Source organism: Oncorhynchus nerka, linkage group LG9b (genome assembly GCF_034236695.1).
Source record: "Oncorhynchus nerka isolate Pitt River linkage group LG9b, Oner_Uvic_2.0, whole genome shotgun sequence".
In the NCBI taxonomy this organism is placed as follows: Eukaryota; Metazoa; Chordata; class Actinopteri; order Salmoniformes; family Salmonidae; genus Oncorhynchus; species Oncorhynchus nerka.
Window position 1 is genome coordinate 20,467,053 of NC_088424.1, and position 27,041 is coordinate 20,494,093.

Sequence of the window (27,041 nt, forward strand, 5' to 3'; positions counted from 1 at the left end):
TCAATAACCCAAAGTTTTTAATGTGTGTTCAGTGTTATGTTTCATTTATTAATAGTTTGAAGTGTAATTAATTTTGCATTCTAAATAATATGCAATTCTGTTTGGTGAAAATTATGATTATACTGTAGCAGAGCTTTCAAAATGAGGACCGAACCCAACATTGGGCAGGTTGGGTTGAATATAGATCCTGCAACCCTTACTCAAGCTGAGGAAATTATTGTTATACTGAAAAACAGTTCTATAAAAATAGTGTAGCGCATAGCAATTTCTATCATATGATCACCATACAGTACAAGCAAACATGTCCAAGTAATATTGCCATAGCAAAGCCATAATGCATTCCACAGATAATATACCACGGAAAGATAATTATTTATTTATCTAGCTAACTTTATTTTGACCATGTAGGCCATTGAGAGAATTTGTCTTACAACAACCATCTCAATATTGTACAGTTTTAGTACAGTATGTCTTATGGTTTGATACACTGCAGGACAGCCAGGACAGCTCTGACATGCTCAATAAGGCAGGAAGCATTTTGAATGATTTAAAATCCCTTTCTCTCACAACCACATAAAACTGAATTACCTGAAACAGGATTATCTGTATCGTTCTCCTCCTCCAGGACTGAGACAGCAGAGAAATACTAAACAGTGTCTGTGTGTTTCTGTGTGTGTGCGTGTGTGTGAGTGCATGCCTGTGTGTGTGCGCTCATGTGCCAGGGTGCATGTTTGATACTGCTCTCCTATGGGACTGGGACAGCAGAGAAATATTATCTGTGTGTGTATGTGTGTGTGTGTGTGTGTGTGTGTGTGTGTGTGTGTGTGTGTGTGTGTGTGTGTGTGTGTGTGTGTGTGTGTGTGTGTGTGTGTGTGTGTGTGTGTGTGTGTGCCGATGTGTGTGTTTGTGGTACAATAGTACAACGTGGAGGGATTCCCAATGTAGCCATGGGACTTGTAATCTCTTTTCTCTTAGGAACACTGAGATAGGTATCATCAGCACCATGGCATCTAACCCTGCAGCCATCCTCAGTGTATTTAATAAAACGGCACAGCTGTCGAAGAGGGAGGGAAAATGAGAAAAAAAAGTGCATTTGCAATTCCTTACAGCTGACAACACAACTTGCAAAGGCTGTCACTTTATCTCCCAGTAGGTAAGCAAGGCCCTGAGGAAGAGACAAGGCGAGGAAAGCAAATGAGGATGGTTTCTCTTTTCATGTTGAGACAAGCATCCTGCTCGCTACTTTGTGTATCCCTGCAGCAGAGTGTTGGTGTGGTGTGTTTGTTCTTTACCCCGACTGACAGAGAGCTCATGGCCAGGGTGTGTGTGTTCGCCTTTAACACCTCTCTCTGTGTGTTGATAGGTGCAGGATTAGACATTGGCACAAGAGGACCACTGCTTACGCTCAAGTTAAGACAACATCAACCATAGAGATATGCTTTATTATTAAGTATTCATGGCTTGGCCTTCAGCATGCATATTGTGTTGACATGTATTGCTTTTTAAGTGCATCCCTCGGGTATACAGAAATGGGATTAAAGTGAAAGAGTACTGGTTTGTTATAAAGATACTGTACTAGTATACACATTTTGAGCATTTAGTGACTCGTTTTCTATCATCTTCAATTAAACTTCCAATTTCCTCAACTGGTTGAAAAAGTGAGTTATCCCTTGGTGCATGCTGCAGAGCATTGTGGGGCTCAAGAGACCAAGAGTAATTGTCTGACTGACTTGGCAACACTTCATTTTTTAAACTCGTGATCACAAAGATACAGCCAGGGCTTAGCAGTGAGTCGGTAATATCGTACTGTGGAGATTCATGTATTCTTTCCACACAACAGTAGATGAGGATTTTTTTTATGTGTGGCGGGCAATAGTGGGATCAGAGACTCTAGTCTAGATCCCTCTGGGATATTGCATCTTTAATGTCTTACTGAAATACTTAGAGGAACTGTTGTTATTGTGGTGGAGCAGCAAACATGAGATGGAGGTGAAGTACCAGCCACTGGAAGCCTTTGATCTCTGATTTCTAACCAATGGGGATTAGTGGCCCCATCATAGTGAAGGCTTCAGGCATGACTACGTATGGTGGTGACAGTAACACACACACACACACACACACACACACACACACACACACACACACACACACACACACACACACACACACACACATACACACACAGCCCCTTAGGCTGATGAGTTGTCCTCCCAGGACAAGGTAGACCTGGTGGTCTAACAGCTGCCTGTTAATTAGTTAGATCTGGAGATATTTCAGGAACGATTTCATGCCCCTTGTACAGATAGAGGTGATTCATTATCAATCTTTCATTATCAATCTAACCCAATATACCCCAATATAACCCTGGCTTGATCAATAATGGATGATTGGGAATGGATTGGTTTCACTTTCTACACTTTCAACTTTCTACACGGCATCAAAAGGCCTGTTTCCAAACTTCTATAGGTATATTAAAATATCTTATTAATCATAACCAGTCAAATCTTACTAGGTGAAAGTCAGGATGAAACAAAGCTTTATGAGTCAGCCAATGCTACCAATGTCCATTCTTTTGTTGTTAACATTCTTGTGTAGAAGTGTTTGATATTTATGAAAGTCAACTCAATGTTCAACTTGTCTCTGAGCATATTTACACATCCTATTTTCTCTTCTCCTTGCAGCGTGTTATTTTCTCCACCTATCTGAGTTGACAGGTAACTTATCTTCAGTTGATCTTTACAAGGTGATGCTGAAAACCTCTCACGGACAGATTTCCATTTACCCGAGTGGAAGATAAGAGGCATAAACAGTAGTGGACGATGTATACTGGAGGCTTGTACTTTGATATCATCCTTAGACCCTCAAAATACCATGTTGCACCGTCCAAACAAAATCACTATCACTGAAACCTATATTTTTTTTATGATTGAATTAAATCCTAACGATGGAAAAGGATTGATGTCTTCCTCTGGTTTGGCATCTAACTCAAACAGGCACAAACAAGAAAACACATCTATCCCGCATTGATTCCGGTAGTTATTTCATAATTTCTCTGACACCTTGTGGTATTATGTTCTTGTATTATGTTGCTCCGTCATTTCATCCTGCCTTCATCTCTGACTCTTCCTCGTTGCACAAAGGCAGAGAGAAGACGTTTCTTATATTTTCATGAAAGGCAGAACAATAACTGTCAGTTCTGGCCCACAAAAAAAACAGTCTCCTCTGAAAGAGGGAGATGAAAGGAGAAAATGACTTACGAGAGAGGGTGACGGAGACAAGACTGTTTCAAAAGGCGGGTTGGGTTGGAACAGAACACTGCTGTATCCTAAGAGGGATGAAGAAGCCACAGCACTGACAGATTATTTGATGCTTTGCATAAGTGGGATTCACTGTCAGGTTAGGAAAGAAAAAGCAGATACAGAAACATGGGTTCATTGGAATGAAGTTGGGTCTGAATCATTAGCAGTCGTGGGCTTATAGGGATTCCCAAATGCTTTAACGACAGCAATACTGCTGCAGGACCCAAGGGACAGAACTCAGTCCTCGAGTTAATAAAGAACATGCATCCTCTCGAAAGACACCTTGTGGATCACACATTCAATATTTTTGTGTTATTGTGTTATTTTAAACTTGGACAGAACAAATGTTCCTCACAACAACATTTGCACGAATGGAAAACAATACTGAGACATGTATTTAGACATATTTTAAATATATGGTCTGAAACAATAGCTCACAAGAGAAGTAGTTCCTTTAAAAGCAGACTGTCACCATGGTGCCCAGCATGCCTGCAGCCTCTGACCTGGTGGGACAAATATGAAATTAAATTCTCCTGAATCATAGCGGCATGAACAAAGTGAGTCTTCAGCAGCATTTAAATGGACTGTGCCTGAGTCCCAAATGGCACCCTATTCCTTATATACTATGGGCCCTGCACTAAGTAGGGTGCCATTTGGGATCCAGGCTGTGTTATGCTTTACTGTCCCTCCATTAAACAGGGAACCATTTGGTTGGTCATTATTCATGTTGTACCCCCTGAGCCCTCTGTATCTGCTGCAGCAGCTGGTCCCACAGCCTCTCCTCTGACAGATAGGAACAATGATAGCAGCTCAGAATTATGTTCTTGATCTGTATCTTGTCTACCTTTTATCAAAGCACTAAGTAACATTCTTGCAGATAGCATATTTTAGCAGATGGCATGTTTCTTTCATTGCAATATCAGCCAAAATGTGACTTCTTGCTCACTCTGCACTATTGAGGCTACTGAGGACTGACGGGGTATTTCTTTTATTCAGAAATATTGCATTTCCCTTGTAATTTGCAGAGAAGAAACTTCTCCAAATATCACTTTGTTAAGCTGCATTTATTTTTTAAACAATGTGAACAGGTAGTAATGGCACGCGTCCTTATGTGAAAAAGGCCTAAGGACTGAGGAGTAATGGAGATCTTCAAACCTTTTAGGTCGCAGGTACTGAAAATGAGCAATGGCCAATGATCCTGAAAGACAAGGCAATTTGCCAAGTGCTACTGGAGTAATGATAATTGAATCGGAATGTTGCAATACAGAGATTTACAAGGTAGAGAGGGGCAGAGCGCCTGTGGAGGCTGGCTACTGGTACAGTGTGCATGTCGGGATGTTTGCACATTAACCTGTACAAATAGGGGTTACCAATTCACTTCCCAGGGCCTGGCTGGGCCTGTCTGGGGCTCTCTGTGGTGCGGCTAGCTAGAGCCTGCCCGAGCTCTGTAGCAACCCAGCTCACCCAACTCCATCAGTGATTCAGCACCGTACACACAGACACCTCTTTATTCAGCAGTTCGGGTCTGGACCGATATACTGTGTGAAATAAAGGAGGACAGCTAGAGAGATTTCAAGCGAAAGATGGAGTTAAACAGACGCTAGGAGAATAGGGAGCAGCAGAATCGCAGCATCCCTCTGGTGCTCTGCCCCCCCCCATGTTTTCCATTATGACACAGGACATTGGGTATGAAGTGACTCTGACAGTTAGTATACTGTAGATTATTCTAGAAAGCCCTAGTACAGTATGTTTAACAGGAAGTTTGACCTACTGACGGATCCAGGTAGTCGCTAGTCCCCCAAGGCTCACTTGTCTTTGTAGAGAGAAAGTCCTCTACGGGACATACAGTATATAAACACAATGTTCAGTACTGGGAGGAATAGAGAGGAGAAGGGAGAAGTGAGGAGTAGGGAGGAGAAGTGAGGAGTAGGGGAGAGAAGGGAGGAGTAGGGAGGAGAATGGAGGAGAAGTTAAAAGGCTTTAGGCCTCTTTTCCACTCAGATAAGCTGAGTTTATAAAGATATGCAGAGCGTCGCCTCAGAGTTACAACAAGGATGCTCTTCCCTGAGGGCGCCGGGAGACACTGTGATCTAGCACGGCACATGGGAGGTTAGGAACATCAATGGTGCTCTCATATATAATGCAGCAGGTGGTGTAATAGCTTGTGTAACCCCTCTTTAAGAACCACTCAGGGTAATGTCAGCTGAATGAGAAATGAAAGCAGATCGAAAGGAGAGCAAAGTGTTGAATAGAACATTTTTACAAAAACTTCTATTCCCAATAGATGTCAGATGAAATATTAACTCCTCAAGGAATGATTTGCCTTTCTTTGATGTTGATTAGAGGTAGCCTAGTAACATTATTTATTTCTAACAATGATCTTGTCCTGGCGTTGTGCTGTATCCCAGCCTTTGTATTCCTTCAAACCTGCAGGCTTGAAGTGTGCTGTGCCTGAATTTGAGAGCAATCCATCTTTGTGCCTTTTTGTCTAATATAAAACCTTACTGCAGGTCATTCAGAAGGTCAGTCATCATTACACACTGAAAGTATGCTACTGCAACATCTCCGCTATCTCCTTAATACAGCACGAGTAGGGCATCTACAGATTGAATGCTTAGCAGAAAAATAGGATTGTGTGTTATGTTAGGGAAAGGTTAATGTATTTTTTGACCTACTCTAGCAGTAACACTGTGTAGCTTTCAGCATCTTAAACCTACACTGTCTTTTTATCCTACTGTATGACCCTCATTGATGAGCTCATTAGACAGTAAATACACTACAGTCAGAGTAATAGGCCAATTTCACAAAAAAAAACACAAGAACAGCTCAGGGTTTTGATTATATTTACTGTTGAACAGACACTGATGTAGGTTTCCATTTGCATCATAAACATTCATCCTATGTGAACACTTATGAAAACAATGGCGCTACATGTGAAATGTCACTGTTAATACACTGTTACACAGGTATGACAACAACTAACGGAATTCTCAATTTCCAAATGTCCAGACATGCTATTCCACATGAGCTTTTGTCATACATGCTCCTCGTCCTGACATTTCAATCAAGCCAGCCATTCTACTATCTGTTCTCAGTGAGAATTAAGGTGAAAAGTGCTATTGGCCGTCAACAGACAGGAGTTATTGCATGGTTCGGCTTGATGGTAATGTTATGTTAATACCAAGGTGAAAGCAAATGCTGCTGATATAAAGGGAGGCTCAGTATATTTGTTATTGGAATGGCTGCTTAAAATGTGTGACAACATAACATTAATGCCTGTGATGATACTCAGCTTTTGTTCCTCTATGATATGTGGTGAGGAGTGGAGAATTTATCTCCAGTGGAAGAGTCCTCTACTGTATAGACTCTCTCTAGTCATCCCTCTTCACTGTCTTCGCTGCAACTTCATGAGAAAAGTCATCTTTTTAAACCTCTCTCTACATCATTAAGACACAACCTGATTCTGTGCATAATTGGAGCATTTTTCATATCTTCTCTTGTATCATCTCCAGCCTGAGCCATAAAAAGAAGGCTTTGGATGGAAGGGATATTCAGCTTTATGACTATAGTCTCTGAAAGAACAGAAGTTAAGGGGGAATGTATATGGCTAAGAACAAAACCCAAGTTTTTACCCAAGGTTTTTTGCTTTTGGGTGTACAATGAAATGGAAATGGCTTTCTTTGTGAATTATCTGCCAGCCCACATCATGTTCAGAAATAGACACTTATTGCTTGTCAATGGCATCCCAAAGCTGCAGATGCTTACTGAGTGTCCTGTCAGAGGGTTTTGTCAGAGGGGTATACCCAAATGTGTATATGTAAAGTACAATTCGTAAATGTTTTATATTGAAACAGCCAGTTTTCTAGGGTTCGTGATCATCAACTTTGAACAGAATTGCTTTATGCCTCAGTGAGTTTTTGATCATGCCAGCTAGCAGGGGGTCGGCCCGGGAGAACCAATTCACATTCAATTTCCCAAGAAAATGACCAGTTTCAATAAAACTGACACTATTGTTCACTGGTCATCTGCCTTAGCAGGTACAGTACTCATTTTTATACTACTAGTCATTACAGGGTATAGCTTAAAATGGCAATGGGCCATAGTAGCCCCAAACTAATTTCATGACTTGTCAACGTGCTCCCAGCTCCCATAATGCCTCCTCACTTCCACCCGTCCAGCGGTAGGCGGCCCAATGGACGGATTGTGAGCCTCTACGCCGTCAGTTCTCATTACGCTCAGTCAGGAGGATGACCAATAAGTGCATGCAGGGCAGAAATGTGTGTTAAAACACCTTGCCCTTGAACAATAAATTGAAATAGTCGTTGCTGTTGCCCCCGAGCCTTTGATCCTCATCCTCCTCTTTGTCGCTTCTAATTGAGAGGCGTCCTAATTGAGGCCCGACAACAGGCCTTGATAAAACACATCTGTCTCCAAACACTGTGTCCCCATTGCAATTGCAGAAACCTAAAGGCCTGAGGAAAACGTCCTATGAATATCGAATCTCTATCCAACTTCAACAAATGCAGCCCATAGTCTCAACGCCCCTGATTCCTGAGCTGGAGCGCAGGGCAATGGGGGCATGTTGGTGTATCTCCGTTGCTGTGGCATAGAGGAGCAGGCCCATTATACAAGTCCCTGTGTGTGTGGTTGAGAAGGAGTCAGAGAGCCATTCCGGGCCATTCATTGAATATGTCATTTTGACTTTAGGACTGCATGTCCCACGTTTTCACTTTAATCAAAGGGACCCTGAACTACTTAATGGGTGTGAAAATAATGTTCCAGTTGGGTTTGTCCATTTGATTTCTTTCTCATCTTTCTGGTTCTCATTTATTTGGTGGATTTGCTGGTTAAATGGCTTGCGTCGTGTCAAACGGGATCTTTTCGCATGAGGAGAGGTGGGAACATTTCTCATTCTCTACAGGTGGGGGGAGGTTTAATAATGTACCCGTTCCCAAGGCCAAAGCCGTGTATATAAAGGTATAGCAGGCAAGCCTGATATGTTACAGTACGTCACACAGCATATTTGAACATGCAGGATCTCCAAATCCCTGGATGACTTAGATAGCTCTTTAGTTGTATAATGACTATTTCAGTTCAGCATCAGCACACATGCACCACATCTGTTGTGTGCTCTCACCTTGAGGTTGTAGCGTGGTTGTAAGTAACCTTCAAAGATATGTAGTAAAGACAAAGTACCAAAGATCATACCTGTGGTTGGTTTCAAAGATGTAGTCAATGGGAATTGCCCTGATTTGTGATACATAACAAGGAAATAATATGAAAGGTTGACTTCCCTTTCACTTCACAACGGGGCATTCGTCAACAACAAAAAATAACAAGACAATTTTCAGTATCTGTCACATCGTGTATGTAGGTGGCAGGGAAGTCAAGCTCAGGAGAATCAAAACTTGGTATAAATGGAGTATTTTAATAACTTAAAACACAAACTCCAAAACCAAAGTCCGTAATAAAATAAATGTAGGTACAAGAACCCGTCGCGAACCAATCCATAAAACATGAACATAATAATAATCTCTGACAAGGACATGAGGGGAAACAGAGGGTTAAATACACAACATATAATGAATGGGATTGGAACCAGGTGTGTAAGAACACCAGACAAAACCAATGGAAAATGAAACATAGATCAATGATGGCTTGAAGACCGGTGACGTCAATCGCCGAGCACCGAACAAGGAGAGGCATCGACTTCGGCAGAAGTCCTGATACCCCAATACACACTGAAATGGAGAAAGGTTAGTGGAGGAGTGGCGGAGCGAGTTCTTGGCCATGTCTGTCCAGGGCACGAACGCCGCCCACTCCCCCAGCCGGTCCTGGCAATAAGACCTCAGAAACCTACCCACATCCTGGTTAACTCTCTCTACCTGCCCGTTACTCTCGGGGTGAAAACCTGAAGTAAGGCTGACCGAGACCCCCAGACTTTCCATGAACGCCTTCCAGACCCTTGACGTAAATTGGGGACCCCGATCAGACACTATATCCTCAGGCACCCCGTAGGGCACCCCGTAGTGCCGGAAGACGTGTGTAAACAGGGCCGTAGGGAGACCGGGCAAAGGGAGGAGACGACAGGACTTCGGCAGAAGTCGTTACAGTTTCAGATACAAACTTTTGAAAAGGCTGCATGTATTCAGCCTCTGTAGGCTTCTTGGTATCCTGTGTTTGACCTCCTACAGATACATCTTTGAGACATAACCTTACATACTGTCCTGATTTGTGTCCTCGTACAAAGTAATTTTTTCTCCATGAACTGCTACTAAGTGCGTGTCGTATAGTGTACGTCTCACATTTTTATTCTGCTGATTGAGCTTTGAGAAAATCCCTCCATCTAGTCTAACAGAGATGGAAAAATGTAATCGCAGATAATCACTTTCTGACCACAGGCTTTTCTAGACAGGAATCAGTCCCTCAATGTGATTCATTCTGTAGTTTGTTCCTGTCCTCAAGCCCAGTTTCTGAAGAGAGAGGATTACAGTGGAAAGAAAAATCACTAAAGCCAGGCTCTATTGAATCCATATCAACATGTTCTATGTGCTCAATATTTCAACATCCCTCCCCTGTGAGAAAGATCAGATATTGTGTTGTGTGCAGAAATACGTATATTTAAGGATTCGAAAAACATCCCATAAGCATCCAGTTATTTTCCAAGGCAATTATTCTTTCACAATAGATCAAATACTATTTTCCATTTCTCTCTCTCCTCTATAGATCCTATCATAAGTCTGCCGGAAGTTACGGTGTTGTCAGGAGAGCCCTACCTAGTTCTCACGCTGTGGTGTTTCACCATGGCCCCTGCACGTGGCTGGCTGCTGGGCCTGGCTCTGGCTTTACTCCTTCTGGGGTCCCAGCCTGCTCCATCCCTATCCGGTGAGGAGCAGAAGCTGGTCCGGACCACCAGGGTCAGACGACAGGCCCCTCCAGGTGGCCCCGCCAGCCCACTTAACAACCAGACAGTGAAGGAGCAGCCCATGGTCTTCAACCATGTGTACAACATCAATGTTCCCCTGGAGTCTCTGTGCTCTGTGGATCTTGAATCAGCAGCGGCTCCACCCAGTCAGGCTTCCAGGGGAGCAATGTCCAGTGGGGGTGGGGAGGACCCAACAGAGTTCACAGAGCAGACAGTGGACACAGACAGCCAGGTCACCTTCACCCACCGCATCAACATCCCCAAACAGGCATGCGCCTGTCCCGCAGCCAACAGCATGCAGCAGCTGGCCACCCGCATCGAGATGCTGGAGAGAGAGGTGTCGCTGCTCAGAGTTCAGTGCAGCTCTGGCAACTGTGGCTGTGAGGAGAGTTCAGCCATGGGTAAGTAGGGAATAATAGCACAGCTTGACACTGTTATTAGAGTTACTGTACCCTGGTCATAGGCTACTTTGAGGCCAATGTGGAATGTTAGGTTTTTATTTATTCAGTTACTGAGCATCTTGGTTCAAGTAGCACGAGGGATATAAAGCCTGGGGGTTTGTTATTTTATTTGGATCCTCATTAGCTGTTCTAAAAGCAGCGGATACTATTCCTGGGGTCCACACAACACATAAAACATGACACAATAGACAACATCAATAGACAAGAGCTCAAGGACAGAGCTACATTAATCTAAAAGAAGACTATAGAAATGATAAAGGTCCTGTAATCACAAAATACTAAGACAGGGAGACCTATAATATATGCCTACATTGTCATATACAGTATATTAATTTCATTCTTGCATACAGTACCAGTCAAAAGTTTAGACACCTACTTATTTCAGGGTTTTTCTTTATTTTTTTAAATATTTTCTACATTATGAAATAACACATACAGTATGGAATCATGTACTAACCAAAAAAGTCTAAATATATTTTATATTTGAGATTCTGCAAAGTAGCCACCCTTCGCCTTGATGACAGCTTTGCACACTCTTAGCATTCTCTCAACCGGCTGCATGAGGTAGTCAGCTGGAATGCATTTAAATTAACAGGTGTGCTGTCGTGGTGATTTCCTGTATTACTAAACATTGAGATGGCAAACCACACACAAGTCAGAGTTATATTATAGTCCATCTTTAATTATATGAGCTTCACCATAGCCCTTTTTGACTCTCAGATCAATTCAGTGTCTATAAAAGAATTCTCTGAGAGTGCTTACAAAACAAATCTTAGTGTCATTTATAGCCAAGACACACCCATCTCAACTCACATGACGAAACCCAGATCTCAGGAACAGTTCACAAATAACCTTTTACTTGAAAGAGGAGTATCCAATAGCTAGATAGCATTAGCTATAAATTATCGTTCAGTTTGGTCTCCTAAACTAAGTTCTCATCTCGTTCTTGGTACAACATAGCACCAAACCATTGCCTCATCCAATGGCATATATCAATTGTCAATTCTAGATACTCCCATCTCAAATACACCCCCTCCTGGACAAGATCAGAAAAGACAGTGAGCCGCTTAGGTCATGTACTAGATCAAGATAAGGGCAACCTCAGAGGGGACATACAATAGTTCCAGACACTGCCATACTCCTCCCCCCAATGGGAAAAGTAGGGAGTGACAGGTGTACAGACATTGTGGAGCCCTTCACATGGTTTAACAGATACATTGACATATGAAGACAAGCCTGACCTCTCCCCTCTCTGGGCCCCTAGTGACTAAGCCCTAGCAGAGAAGGGATAACTGCAAACTGCCAACAGTATTATCCAAAAGAAGACATCCCAATGACAAACATCTCACATAAGCATTCTTATGTCAATTAAACATCCTATTTATCAATGTTGCCTAACTAATTCTGATTCAGCCACGACAGTGCCTTGTTAAAAGTTAATTTGGGGAATTTCTTTCCTTCCTGACAGGCATTTGAGCCTGTCAGTTGTGTTGTGACAAGGTAGGGGAGGTATACAGAAGATAGTCCTATTTGGAAAAAGACCAAGTCCATATTATGGCAAGAATAGCTCAAATATGCAAAGAGAAACGACAGTCCATCATTACATTAAGACATGAAGGTCAGGCGATTCGTAAAATGTCAAGAGCTTTTTAAGTTTCTTCAAGTGCAGTCGCAAGTGCTATGATGAAACTGTCTCTCATGAGGACCGCCACAGGAAAGGAAGACCCAGTGTTACCTCTGCTGCAGAGGATAAGTTCATTAGAGTTAACTGCACCTCAGATTGCAGCCCAAATAAATGCTTCACATAGTTCAAGTAACAGACACATCAAGTAACAGAATAGTCAACTCTTCAGAGGAGACTGTGTGAATCAGGCCTTCATGGTCGAATTGCTGCAAAGAAATCACTACTAAAGGACACCAATAATAAGAAGAGAATTGCTTGGGCCAAGAAACACGATCAATGGACATTAGACCGGTTGAAATCTGCCCTTGGTCTGACGAGTCCAAATGTGAGATTTTTGGTTCTAACCACTGTGTCTTCGTGAGACGCAGAGTAGGTTAACGGATGATCTCCACATGTGTGGTTCCCACCATGAAAGATGGAGGAGGAGGTGTGATGGTGTGGGGGTGCTTGCTTCTGACACTGTCTGTGATTTATTTAGAATTCAAGGCACACTTAACCAGCATGGCAACCCCAGCAATCTGCAGAGATACAGCTTCCCATCTGGTTTGCTCTTAGTGGGAATTTGATTTTCAACAGGACAACAACCCAAAATACACCTCCAGGCTGTGTAAGGGCTATTTTAGCTAGGAGAGTGATGGAGTGCTGCATCAGATGACCTGGCCTCCACAATCACCCGACCTCAACCCAATTGACATTGTTTGGGATGAGTTGGGCCATAGAGTGAAGGAAAAGCAGCCAACAAGTACTCAGCATATGTGGGAACTCCTTCAAGACGGTTGGAAAAGCATTCCAGGTGAAGCTGTTTGAGGAAATTCCAAGAGTGTGCAAAGCTGTCATGAAGGCAAATGGTGGCTACTTTGAAGAATATCACATATAACATTGTTTAACACTTTTTTGGCTACTATATGATTCCATATATGTTATTTCATAGTTATAATGTCATCACAATTATTATACAATGTAGAAAATAGCTCAAATAAAGAAAAACTCTTGAATGAGTAGGTGTGTCCAAAATTTTAACTGGTACTTTACATACATATCAATTGACATAGGCTATACATACAAGTTATTTAGGTCAGGTAGCAGAGGGGCGTCCTGCCGTGAAGTTTTTTAAGCCCACCCGACACGCAGGCGTCCCATCTAGCCATCTGGAAATGCAAATGCGCTATGCTAAATGCTAATAGCACTCGTTAAAACTCAAACGTTCATTAAAACACACATGCAGGGTACTGAATTAAAGCTACACTCGTTGTGAATCTAGCCAACAAGTCAGATTTTTAAAATGCTTTTCGGCGAAAGCATGAGAAGCTATTATCTGATAGCATGCAACACTCCGAAATACCTGAAGGGGACGTAAACAAAATAATTAGCATAGCCGGCGCTACACAAAACGCAGAAATAAAATATAAAACATTCATTACCTTTGACGAGCTTCTTTGTTGGCACTCCTATATGTCCCATAAACATCCCTATTGGGTATTTTTTTTCCGATTAAATCGGTCCATATATACCCAAAATATCGATCTATGAAAAGTGTGTGATCCAGAAAAAAACTGCGTTTTAAAACGCAACGTCATTTTTTTAAATTAAAAAAGTCGACGATAAACTTTCACAAAACACTTCAAAATACTTTTGTAATCCAACTTTAGGTATTAGTAAACGTTAATAATCTATCAAATTGATCACGGGGCGATGTGTATTCAATAGCTCCACGTCTTCAAATCATGGTCGGAAATCTCTTTTCCAAAACATCCTGTCGGAGACCGGAAGGAATGGGGTCTCTCTTCCTCGTTTGACCAAGAAACAACCCCCAGGCAATTGACAAGACTGGCGACATCGTGTGGAATGACGGCCCCATCTAATTTGCTGTGCCATAGACAATACATGCAAGTAGCGCATTGATATTTTTTCCACTTTTTGGTGATCAGTTTTCCTTGGGCTTTTCGACGAAACACACGTTCTGTTATAGTGACAGCCGTGATTTAACCAGTTTTAGAAACGTCAGAGTGTTTTCTATCCACACATACTAATCATATGCATATACTATATTCCTGGCATGAGTAGCAGGACGCTGAAATGTTGCGCGATTTTTAACAGAATGTTCGAAAAAGTAAGCCCTAAGCGTAAGTGGTTTTTAAAGGGACCTTATAGGAACATCACCGAAAGTCCTCAGGACGTCTCCTGTTTGCTGGGCAGTTTTTTAATAGATGCATGCTTATTGATAACTGGAAGAAACAATGTCATAAATGCATCAAGTGCACATCAACAACAAAACAAATCAAACCAACAAACCTTTTTTGCATCTTCAACATAGGAATCACTACAAAACCCTTTGTCTGAAAATCTTATACACTATTTTAGGCACAGCCTTTGAAACATTGGCTTTTCTAGATATAGCCACTATATTATGATCACTACATACAATGGGTGTGAACACAGCTTGAGAACAAAGTTATATAGCGTTTTTTAGGTTCATAGGTTTATTTTACACTGTTACACTGTTACATTTTTTCAAAATGTACACTGTTACAACAGACGATGTTAGCATTAGTAAACCATACGGTATATTTAGTGATGTGATTTTGAGTCTTTCTTTCTTCCTCTAGGTCGCCTTGACTTCATCCCCCAGTGCAGTGGTCACGGCAGCTTCAACATGGACCTGTGTGGCTGTGTTGTGAGGACGGCTGGACGGGCAAGAACTGCTCTGAGCCACGCTGCCCAGACGACTGCTCCGGACAGGGAGAGTGTATGGAGGGCGAGTGTGTCTGTGACCGCGACTTCGGAGGGGACAACTGCTCGGAGCCCCGCTGCCCTGCGGACTGCTCCGGTCGAGGGCTGTGCATGGACGGGGAGTGTATATGTGAGGAGAATTTCACTGGAGAGGACTGTACGCTTGGTCGCTGCCTCAATGACTGCTCTGACCGGGGCCTGTGCACCAATGGGACCTGCCAGTGTCGCCCGGGATATGTGGGAGAAGACTGCTCTCTGGCCTACTGCGCCAACAACTGTAGTCAGAAGGGCATCTGTAAGGAGGGCTTCTGTGCCTGCCAAGAGGGCTTCGCTGGAGACGACTGCTCTTTAGGTGAGAGAAAGGGAACAACAGGAAAACACAGTAGCTCCTCTGAGAGGATTATTTACCTTTATACTTTTTGCCATTGTTGTTTCGTAGGTTGGATATATGGGTGGATATTTGGTTATATGAGACAAGCATTAGCCTAATTTGCTGACTAGAACGGGCACACGCGTGAGTCCGCTTGCATGTTGATTTTGTCTATCCACACCAGACACGATCAGGACACGCAGGTTGAAATATCAAAACGAACTCTGAATCATCTATATTAATTTGGTGACAGGTCGAATATTCACAGAGGTTATGGTAAGAAGTTGTCTCAGTCTGCATTTGGTTCTTTGGGGATATCTAAGCCTGCGTGTCTGCCAAATATTTCCAAGAATGATGTTTTTACAGATAATAGCAATATTCTCCATGCAATAGCAGCTGAATCCACAGATCTTGCCCTACAAAACAGTAGTCAAATGCCTCTTGCAGCCCCTCTGTGTTTCAAATAGTAGCTATAAAATTGGTGATGGCTTGCTGTGTAACAGCATTCATTTGTCAAAAGTCACATTAACTGAAGCTGAGGCAATATCTGAATCACACTAGCCTGGATTCACAGCTAATTCTCAGGAAATGGCTGCTGATTCACACTGGCGTAACGCAGTTTCTCCCCATCCCACCCCTCCCCATATCCCGGTGTGCCAGTACTGATTCCTCCTTTTGCTATAGACATCTGTCATCTCACAAGTGAAACGAAAAAGAGCCTATACTACCTATACTCTACCTCATTTTCAGCAGAACCTGCTGCAGCTAAAATAGCTTATTTCTTTGCAATTAGAGATAAAATAGCAGAGGCGCGTGTGGGAGAGGTTGCGGAATGCAAAAAGAGGCCATTCAATTACCAGTGCTTATTCAGGACTCATAGGTTGGCCTGTATTGTAAGTGTTTCATATTATCAAAGTAGAAAAATCCGGATATGCTTTTGTAGCCCCATTTTCTCCTACTATGAAAATAATGAGACTATGGAATTTAAATTAGGCATTTGGCGATGTGAAAATGTAAAAACAAAGCAGCTGCATTCACAGGATGAGTTTTTTCATAGAATGCTAATTGCCTTAACATCACTATCATTCAAAATTCTAGTCATTATGACTCCACCACTTTGCTAAAATGTCTCATATTGGAAAATGATTATGCATGACTAAAAGGTTTTCACAGTTGTTTTTAACCCCCCAAAACAAATGTACTGTTGAAGTCGGAAGTTTACATGAACAAGGTTTAATGACTCCAACCTAAGTGGTTCAGCCACTCCACAAATTTCTTGTTAACAAACTATAGTTTTGGCAAGTCAGTCAGGACATCTACTTAGTGCGTGAAAAGTAATTTTTCAAACAATTGTTTACAGACAGATTATTTAACTAATAATTCACTGTATCACAAATCCAGTGGGTCAGAAGTTTACATACACTAAGTTGACTGTGCCTTCAAACAGCTTGGAAAATTCCAGAAAATGATGTCATGGCTTTAGAAGCTTCTGGCTAATTTACATAATTTGAGTCAATTGGATGTGTACCTGTGGATGTATTTCAAGGCTTACCTTCAAACTAGTGCCTCTTTGCTTGACATCATAGGAAAATCAAACGAAATCAGCCAAGACCTCAGAACAAAAATTATACACCTCCACAAGTCTGGTTCATTCTTGGTAGCCATTTCCAAACACCTGAAGGTACCACGTTCATCTGTACAAACAATAGTACGCAAGTACAAACACCATGGGACCACGCAGCCGTCATACCGCTCAGGAAGGAGACGCGTTCTGTCTCCTAGAGATGAACATACTTTGGTGCAAAAAGTGGAAATCAATCCGAAAACAACAGCAAAGGACCTTGTGAAGATGCTGGAGGAAACAGGTACAAAGTATATCCACAGTAAAACAAGTCCTATATCGACATAACCTGAAAGGCCGCTCAGCAAGGAAGAAGCCATTGCTCCAAAACCGCCATAAAGAAGCCAGACTATGGTTTGCAACTGCACATGGGGACAAAGATCCAACTTTTTGTAGAAATTTCCTCTGGTCTAATGAAACAAAAATAGAACTGTTTGGCCATAATGACCATTGTTATTTTTCTGGAAAAAGGGGGAGGCTTGCAAGCCGAAGAACATCATCCCAACCGTGAAGCACGGGGGTGTCAGTATCATGATGTGGGGGTGCTTTGCTGCAGGAGGGACTGGTGCACTTCACAAAATAGATGGTATCATTAGGTAGGGAAATGATGGGGATATATTGAAGTTACATCTCAAGACATCAGTCAGGAAGTTAAAGATTGGTCACAAATGGGACTTTCAAATGGACAATGACCCTAAGCATACTTCCAAAGTTGTGGCAAAATGGCTTAAGGACAACAAAGTCAAGGTATTGGAGTGGCCATCACAAGCCCTGACCTCAATCCTATAGAAAATGTGTGAGATGAACTGAAAAAGCATGTGCGAACAAGGAGGCCTACAAACCCGACTCAGTTATACCAGCTCTGTCAGGAGGAATGGGCCAAAATTCACCCAACTTATTGTGGGAAGCTTGTGGAAGGGTACCTGAAACGTTTGACCCAAGTTTAACAATTTAAAGGCAATGCTACCAAATACTGATTGAGTGTATGTAAACTTCTGACCCACTGGGAATGTGATGAAAGAAATAAAAGCTGAAATAAATCATTATCTCTACTATTATTCTGAAATTTCTCATTCTTAAAATAAAGTGGGGATCCTAATTGACCTAAGACATGGAATTCTTACTCAGATTAAATGTCAGGAATTGTTAAGAACTGAGTTTAAATGTATTTGGCTAAGGTGTATGTAAACTTCCGACTTCAACTGTTCCTAATGCAAATGGTTTTGAAGTTTGTGCCAGAGAGATACTGTACAGGAGCTCTCACTAGTAGTCAGGTGGTTGCATGTGAGCCTGTCAATCCTGTCACCTCCTCTTGTTAACAGAGTTGTTCACTGACTGACAGACATTTTCAGCCAGAGAGAACACATCAATGACCTTGCCTTTCCAGAATGCCCCACAGAAATAGAACCAACAATTTTGACTTCAAACATTCTTTGACAAAACCTACACTTTCAACTTTCATACAGTAGCTCAGCTGCATTAAATAGACAATTGATTTTCCTACTCGGTCTTCATGACACCTGCATTTTGTATCACCCTTTTCCATTATTGCTCAACTGAACTCAGTGATGGAAGAGAATATGAATTTGGAATCGATAGCTCAATCCACCAGAGGTAGAAGTAGCTTTGCTTACCCTCCTCGGGAGCCACACGTCTTGACTGTGTCCTCATTAATGTATTCACTCCAAAAAGCATAGCTAACTTCAATGTTGTGTGTCATTTTTAGGATAACCTCATTACAGCAGTTTAAACAATGCAACGATCTTCCATAATGTTGTGTAATACAATGACCTTTGGCCTATTTAGAATTTCTGATAAACAGTCCCAAAACACTAAACTCTAATTACGCTTTCATAAGTCATTCGCTGCCCTGTAAAAAAGAAGATCAGTCAAGCAGCGAGTCTGTTTGCTGTGAGCAATAATAAGTGAAATGGATGGAAACGGAAAACAGTGGTGTGATGTGGTACTCAGCTGTGCTGTGGGGCATTGGCCTCATCATACCAGAGTCCCGACCCTCCTGACCCTCAGTGTAGCGCAGTGCAGCGGTACAATGGTTCACTCCCCTCCTCCCTCTGCTGACCCATCCAAATCAAATCAAATCAAATTGTATTTGTCACATGCAGTGAATACAACAGGTGTAGACTTTACTGTGAAATGCTTACTTGCGAGCCCTTTCCCAACAATGTAGATTTAAAAAGTTAGAACATTTTGCTAAATAAAAAAAAGGAAATAGTAACACAATAAAATAACAATAATGAGGCTTTATACAAGGAGTTCTAATACCTCGTCAATATGCAGGGGTACGAGGTAGTTAAGGTAATTCAGGTAATATATCCATGTAGGTAGGGGTAAAAGTGACTAGGCAATCAGGATAGATTAAAAAAAAACAGAGTAGCAGCAGTGTAGGTGAAGAGTGTGAAAGAGTGTGAAACTGTGTGTGTGTGCGCCTGCGTGTGTGTGGGGCGTTAATATATATGTGTGTGTGTGTGTGTGTATGTGTTTGGTGTGTGTGAGTATATGTAGTGTTTGTATGTGTGTTTTGGAGTATCAGTGTAGTATGTGTAAGTGGGTGGGTAGAGTCCAGTGAGTGTGCATAGAGCCAGTGCATGGGGGTCAATGCAAATTGTCCTGATGGCCATTTGATTAACTGTTTAGCAGTCTTGTGGCTTGGGGGGTAGAAGCTGTTCTCTGTGATTAATGAGAGGCAGCTATACTGTAGGCTTAGTACTGGAGGGAGGGTCTGGCCTGTCTCAAAGACTGTGTCATAGTATTCATAGCTGATTTTGAAAAGGATTTTGAGAAAGTATGACTAGAATTGATATAAAAATGCCTAATTTTGGAGAATAGTAACCCCAGTTGTAACATAGTAAATAATGACTACTTCTCAGACAGTACTGTCAAGGGGAGTGAAGCAAGGTTGTCCACTGTCAGCATATCTATTTATTATGGCCATCAATGTGTTATCTATCCAAATTTTATCCAACAACAATATCAAGAGGTTAGAAATACGGGGCTTAAAAACAAAGGTTGTCATTGTACACTGACTACATGCTTTCTTTTTCATTCGCAATGTGGGTCCCTGCACAGCCTCATAGAGGATCTAGATAATTGATCTAACCTCTCTGGATAACAACCTAACTATGAAATGTATTAAATCTACACACAATACCTCATAATTACAAAGCAAAAAGAGGTATTTAGAATTCTTTGCATATGTAGAAACGGAGATATCACATTTACAGAAGTATTCAGACCCTTTACTCAGTATTTTGTTGAAGCACCTTTGGCAGCACTGAGAGAGCATCCTGACCAGTTGCATCACCACCTGGTATGGCAACTGCTCGGCATCTGACCATAAGGCACTACAGGCGGTAGTGAGTACGGCCCAATACATCACTGGGGCCAAGCTTCCTGCCATCCAGGACCTATATACCAGGCGGTGTCAAAGGAAGGACCAAATAAATGTCAAAGACTCCAGTCACCCAAGTCATAGATTATTTTCTCTGCTACCGCATGGCAAGCAGTACCAAAGTCCAAGTCCAAAAGGCTCCTTAACAGCTTCTATCCCCCAAGCCATAAGACTTCTGAACTATTAATCAAATGGCCACCCAGACTATTTACATTGACACTGTGTTTTTACACTGCTGCTACTCGCTGTTTATTATCTATGCATAGTCACTTTACCCATGCCTACATGTACAAATTACCTCAACTAACCTGTACCCCCGCACATTGACTCGGTACAGCTACCCCCTGTATATAGCCTTGTTATTGTTATTTTATTGTGTTACTTTAAAAAAAAAACTGTATTTATAAAAACATATATATTTTCTTAACTCTATTTCTTGAACTGCATTGTTGGTTAAGGGCTTGTAAGTAAGCATTTTCCGAAGAATCGGTGTGACAAATACAATTTGATTTGATGTAAATCTGTAGAAACTATGAGAATGAAAAGGTTCAGAACTTTTGTGAAACATTACAGCACAGTTGAAAAATATATGGCATTTAGTAATCACTGGATGGTTTTCAGAGCTAGATGGAAAGGGATGAGTGTAGCTGAAGGGTGGAACTAAAAAGAAGGAAAAATATATGGCATTTAGTAATCACTGGATGGTTTTCAGAACTAGATGGAAGGGGCTGAGTGTAGCTGAAGGGTGGGACTAAAAAGAAGGAAAAAAATAAGTATATATGTATAGTATGTATATGCTGGAAGTAGAAGCCTTGTCCATTAGTTTACTCCAATTAATCGAGGGGTAGTAGGGTTAGGAAAATATATACATACAGATATATATGTATATGGGCGAATGGAAATTACATTCATAGAACCCACAATCTGTCGGCAAAATTAAAGCTGATCTACCCCCTAAAAAAATGTCAAATACAATAGTAAGACTGCATCTCAAATGGCATCCGATTCCCTTTATAGTGCACTACTTTTAACCAGAGCTCTATGGGACTTGGTCAAAAAGAAGTGCATTACAATTGACAATAAGGTGCAATTTGGGATGTACCCAAAGCTCTTCAGAAGAAACGTTGCTCTAAGCATCTAAGCATTGGCTTCACATGGAGACTCTCTTCATTCTGTTAGAAGGCTTAGTTAAAGTGCTCACTCCCTATACCCCATATCAATCACCTTACTACTGGTTCACTTTTTTGTGTCTTACTTAAGACTGAATCTGGTCCATGCGATAAATCTTCCTAAGTGATGCCGCAGGACTTCTCCTCCTCACTCCAGGGTCAGTCTCGAGGAGGAGGCAGGCTCGGCTCCATCTGTCGTGTGCGTGTGGAAGTAACTCAAACTCTTCCTCGAGTCCCTCAACGGCTCCCCTAGGAGGGTTTAATGCTCCACCACCACCACTGAGCCCAATCTACAGAGGAAAGTCCCACACCAATAGCTGCCTTCAGGACAAGATCTGTTACTCACTCTCTCTGATTGAGCTGTAAACTTATACACTCCTGTTTATGCAGGGCTTCATTTGCATTCTACACTCAAACCCTCTCAGGCTTATGGCATGGCTCTGTCCCAGTTGCCCCCAAGAATATCAATCCCTTCCACGAATCCACTCTCATATACAAGCTTAGTTGTGGTAGTGGCACCACTGGGGTATTGTAAGTTCAAATGTTTCCTCTGCATTTTGGGTCACTTTGGGTGATTTCAACACACATTTGGAAGTCAAGTGCACATCAGAATGTGTTGTTTATACAGTACATGTGGGTCAAGTGGGACCTAAGCGAAAATAAGTAAGTCAGTCTTCACCTGCTACAGTAGGTGCAATATAATGCATGGAAGTTCAGGTTTGCAAGGTTTTGATTTCATACTATGCACACAACATTTCATCTACAGTGGCTCCGGATCTGAATCTGCGTGTGCGGGGAGTGACAGAGCATACCATTGACCTGGAGTGGGAGGGGTCGGTGTTGATGACAGACTACCTAGTCACCTACGTGGCCACCAGCCCAGGTGGGGTCCAGCTGGAGATCAGGGTCCCTGGGAACACCACCACCTGCAGTATTCCAGACCTGGAGCCTGGCATCGAGTACAACATCAACGTCTACGCTGTGCTCAACAACATCATCAGTGTTCCTGCCAATGCTCAGGTGTCAACCTGTGAGTACAACAGGCAGCCAATTTCTATTTCTATTTTATTTGGGACCTCTGCTTAAGTCCTCCACAAAGTCCAATTTTGTTCTGCTTAGGTTTCCTTTCAGGTGTCAACCTGAGTACTACAACATACAGACATCCACTTTCAACTTATCACACTTCTTCTTTTACAGGAAAGTGGTCTTAGAAGGTTTATTGTACCATCACAGACCGGGGAGGGATTTTTGATTTCAGTTGATTTATTAGGATCCCCATTAGCCAACGCCAAGGTCAGAACACTTGAAACTTTTCACACGCAAAAGTGATTGTACTATGGACGCTATGGAAAAAAAATGCTACTTGCCAGAATTGAAACATGTCACGTAAATTTGACCTACAAACAAAACAACCATTGTTATACTGTATACACTAGGCACCTTGTCCTCACCATTGAAATCTGGGCACTTAGGTTTTCCACAACAACAATGCAAAAACTCACACATACTTTCACAGACAAGTTTTGAAAAAAGTCCTGTAAGGAGGATGCCCATCTTTGCCAACAGGATGTGATTAGACTCTTGCCACCTGCTGGGTATAAATGCCAGATTGGCAAATTGCTGCAGGCTCTCAGTTTCCAGTCAATATTTCTCAGACATATGCAGAACTCTCACTCAGGCCCAGAATAGAACATGTTTATACAGTAAACATTCAATTATCTGTCACGGACTGATTGGGCCTTTGCTAAAGAATTACAACTCTCATCAGCAGGCAACACTCCTGGTTCTGATATTATCACTAATTTTGAAATGATCAAGTAAATAGAGACAGGAGTATGTTCATGCAATTATGCTCAAGTTTTTTTTCTCTCCCTCCCTATAATATAATTATTAAGCTTTGAATCGTTCATTTTTTGCAAAGTTATTTTATGTTTCATATGACTGATCTGGACATGTTGTGTTTTCATTACGTGTTTATACCTCAAAGATGACCAAATGAAGAAACATTTTATATAGGGACCGTGTAAACAATTACTGTATTAATTAAACAGTTTGTTCAAAAGTAATGGATGTGCACCTGCTGCCTGGCCTGTTGTAGTCCACTAAGAAAGAAACTTTAGCCACAGAGTGAGGTCCTCTTCCCCCTGCCCCTACGCATGGAAAGCTCTGTAGTAAAAAGGGAGATTTATTGAGCATACAGAAGATGGAGGCCTATAATACAGCTCTCCTTGCCTCAAAGATCTCTCAAATCCAGACGGTTTAGTCTTCAAATCCATCACAGAGACGGCCGTGGAGGTGCAGTGGCAACCGTTCTACTACTCGTTTGATGGCTGGGAAATAAGCTTCATTCCGAAGGTAAGGTTTCACCAACAGAGAGGAGAAATATTTATTCAATACTGGCCACATCGCTAAACATTTGAATGAATGAATGTTGTTACAGGGTAGACGTATTGTTACATACATGTTGTTACATTTAACAGATGCCCTTATCCAGAGTGACTTACAGGAACAATTGGCTACCTGCCACCCTATCTCTAGGATCCCCGACCATGCAGATAATCTTTCTGCCTAGGGATTGGTGGAAAACTGGTTTGAATTTGAACAAAACAGAAGTTTGTGTAAAACATTAATCAAAACCATAGAAATGTTGACATCAACCTTACCTACGGTATTTCTGAAAGAAAGATGTATTCAAGAACAGCTTCCCCATAGAGATGAAAGAATTCAGGTTTGGCGATGTTCTGGGAAGAGCAGTGTGGCACTGTACACAGCAGTATGCTGAACAACAACAACAACAAACACACAGTACAATAAAACCTGTCATTTTCATCTCAGGATAAAATAGCAACATTATATTACTATATTTTTTTACTACAACATTATATTGCAACATTATATTATATTTTTTGATATGATCCATGGATACATTTTTACTCTTGGATGGTAGAAATAGTGGAACATTTGGGGAGGGGATTGATTTTTTACCCTTCAACTTAAAGTACCAAATTAGATGATGGATTGCCCAAGGCTTATTGACGATTAGGTGGATCAGCAAGCAGGAGACATTTTCAAACCCATAGCCATATTAGCCACAGGTTCAAAGTTAGGAGAGCTTTCCCTTTAATTCCCTCTATAAACACCAGGTACTCTTATCCTCAGTCCCTCTCTCTATAATTGACTTTCTCCTTTAGGTGTTCCTAGCTAGGAGGATAGAAGTTTGGCTGGGCTCAAGGACTTAAAGCTGGGGCTTTTAGATGAAAAGCATAAATGCCATGGAAACAAACTCGGGAAAGCTCTTTTGGAGGTGACAGACTATGAATACAAAGCGACATGGGAGTATTTGGGTCACAGTGCACTTTAATCTACATCATTGGGTGTGAGGCTGCCTACTACAGTATACTCTGCTAGCTAGCTCCTTCTCCATAAGGGGTCTGAGTTCAAACTCAACGTCGTCACTTAGAAATCACATTAGAAGTCAGAGTCTCAACCCCTCTGGATTTAATCCAAAAGAAAAGATTAACAATAACGTAATGGATGTGAGCATAAAAGTGGCGGCTGGGGACAAACAAGAGTTCACAGTGCCAAAAGCACAAAGAGATGAGAGCTTGCCCACTGAGTCACCCCACACCAACAGCCATTATCTGAGGCAAAGTGACCCTGGAATTAATATATTCACAGTTTTTTTACCCAATATTATCATACCAATGCTTTATTTTTTATTTTTTATTTAACTAGGCAAGTCAGTTAAGAACAAATTCTTATTTTCAATGACGGCCTAGGAACAGTGGGTTAACTGCCTGTTCAGGTGCAGAACAACAGATTCGTACCTTGTCAGCTCGGGGATTTGAACTTGCAACCTTCCGGTTACTAGTCCAATGCTCTAACCAGCAGATAGCCTAGCTGTTCAACCGTTGGGCCAGTAACCGAAAAATCAACACATTACACTGCACCTATCAATCATCATCCTGTCAATCAAACATTGTGCACATCACCCTTTTTACTAAGTCAATTAGCACAGAACTCTTAACAAGACCTGGAGATTAACCACCAAAAGAACAACCAACGCAAGCAGAATTTATCATAAAGCCAATCACAATATCATATTTATAGATGCCATAACTTGGTGCCCGTCAGAGCAGTAAGGGTTGAGTTTTATTCAGATCCTTCCTCTGCATAAACATCTGTCTGGGGGAGTAGCTCACATGGAACCATGTATCACTCCTCCATCAACAGCAGGTGGGATTGTTAACCTGTGTATGTATGAGAGGACCAGGGCCAGATTACCGAACAGGCACGCAGGGCACCTTTTTGGGGGGAGGTTGGGGCTCCCCCTGGAGAATGGGGGCTCTCAGATAGCATATGATAGAAAAATGTGTAGAACTGCAGTAAATTGTATTTAAAACTGTCAGTGCCCCAAATGCAGTAGTCTGTCCCAGGAGAGGAGCCCAAGTGAAGCCAGAAAGTGTGTCCCAAATTGCACCCTGTTCCCTTTATAGTGCAGACATTTTTTACCAGAGCCTTATTGACCCTGGTCAAAAGTAGTGGACTATATAGGGAATAGGGTTCCATTTGGAAACCATACTGTATATAACAAGAGGAGCCCAAGTGAAGCCAGAGGGTTCTGCCTGTCTGTGTTCTCTGACAGGACAATGATGGAGGGATGACAGCCCAGCTGCCCAGCACCATTACTTCATTCCACCAGACAGGCCTGAGACCAGGGGAGGAGTACACCGTCAACCTGGTAGCTCTCAGGGACCAGGGCCGCAGCCAGCCCGTATCCGCCATCGTCACCACGTGTATGTACGGTTTCGTCGGTGATCCCATAAACCTCACAAAGTCATCATTATCAAACTTCTATCTACTATTATACATAAACATTTGGTTGTAGATATATCCTTACTTGTGGGTGTTTGAGTGCGTAGACCTGTGGACGTCTCATTGTATGGCATCCATATTAGGAAGTCCCATAGGCTAAACCCTGTGACACTGAAAATGAGTCTCTTTGACTCTCATATGTTGTCTCTATATGTTCCGGTATCCCCACCCCATACCCTGTTCTCACCATGTGACAGTCTTTAGGCTAATCCGTGTAGCTCAGACAAAGACCACTCAAGATGGGGGAACTCACACATACAAATCTCACACACACCACATGCATCACACAGCTGAGACTAACTGAAAATGTCACCTTGACGAATGGCTTGGTCTGCCAGCAATTATGCACTTAATGTAAACTTCACCCAGGAATTCCTCAGAGTGACAGTTCCAGACAGTAGGAGTAGATTCAATTGAACGTTTCCATAACAATTCAAGTTACGTGTCCGCAGTGAAAACACCATTCATTTTCCAACCCCGGCCCACTGTCAGTTGTAA

General features: G+C 42.0%; 1 protein-coding gene across 1 annotated transcript in view; it reads left to right on the forward strand.

Moving 5' to 3' along the window:
• LOC115114412 (tenascin-R-like) overlaps positions 1–27,041 on the forward strand; it is a 122,095-nt gene that overhangs the window by 58,181 nt on the left and 36,873 nt on the right. Inside the window, 6 exon segments of the mRNA XM_029642620.2 lie at positions 10,026–10,625; positions 14,976–15,038; positions 15,041–15,451; positions 22,435–22,698; positions 23,908–24,023; positions 26,314–26,464. Of these exon segments, the coding sequence (XP_029498480.2) occupies positions 10,103–10,625; positions 14,976–15,038; positions 15,041–15,451; positions 22,435–22,698; positions 23,908–24,023; positions 26,314–26,464 (1,528 nt within the window). The 5' untranslated portion in view covers positions 10,026–10,102.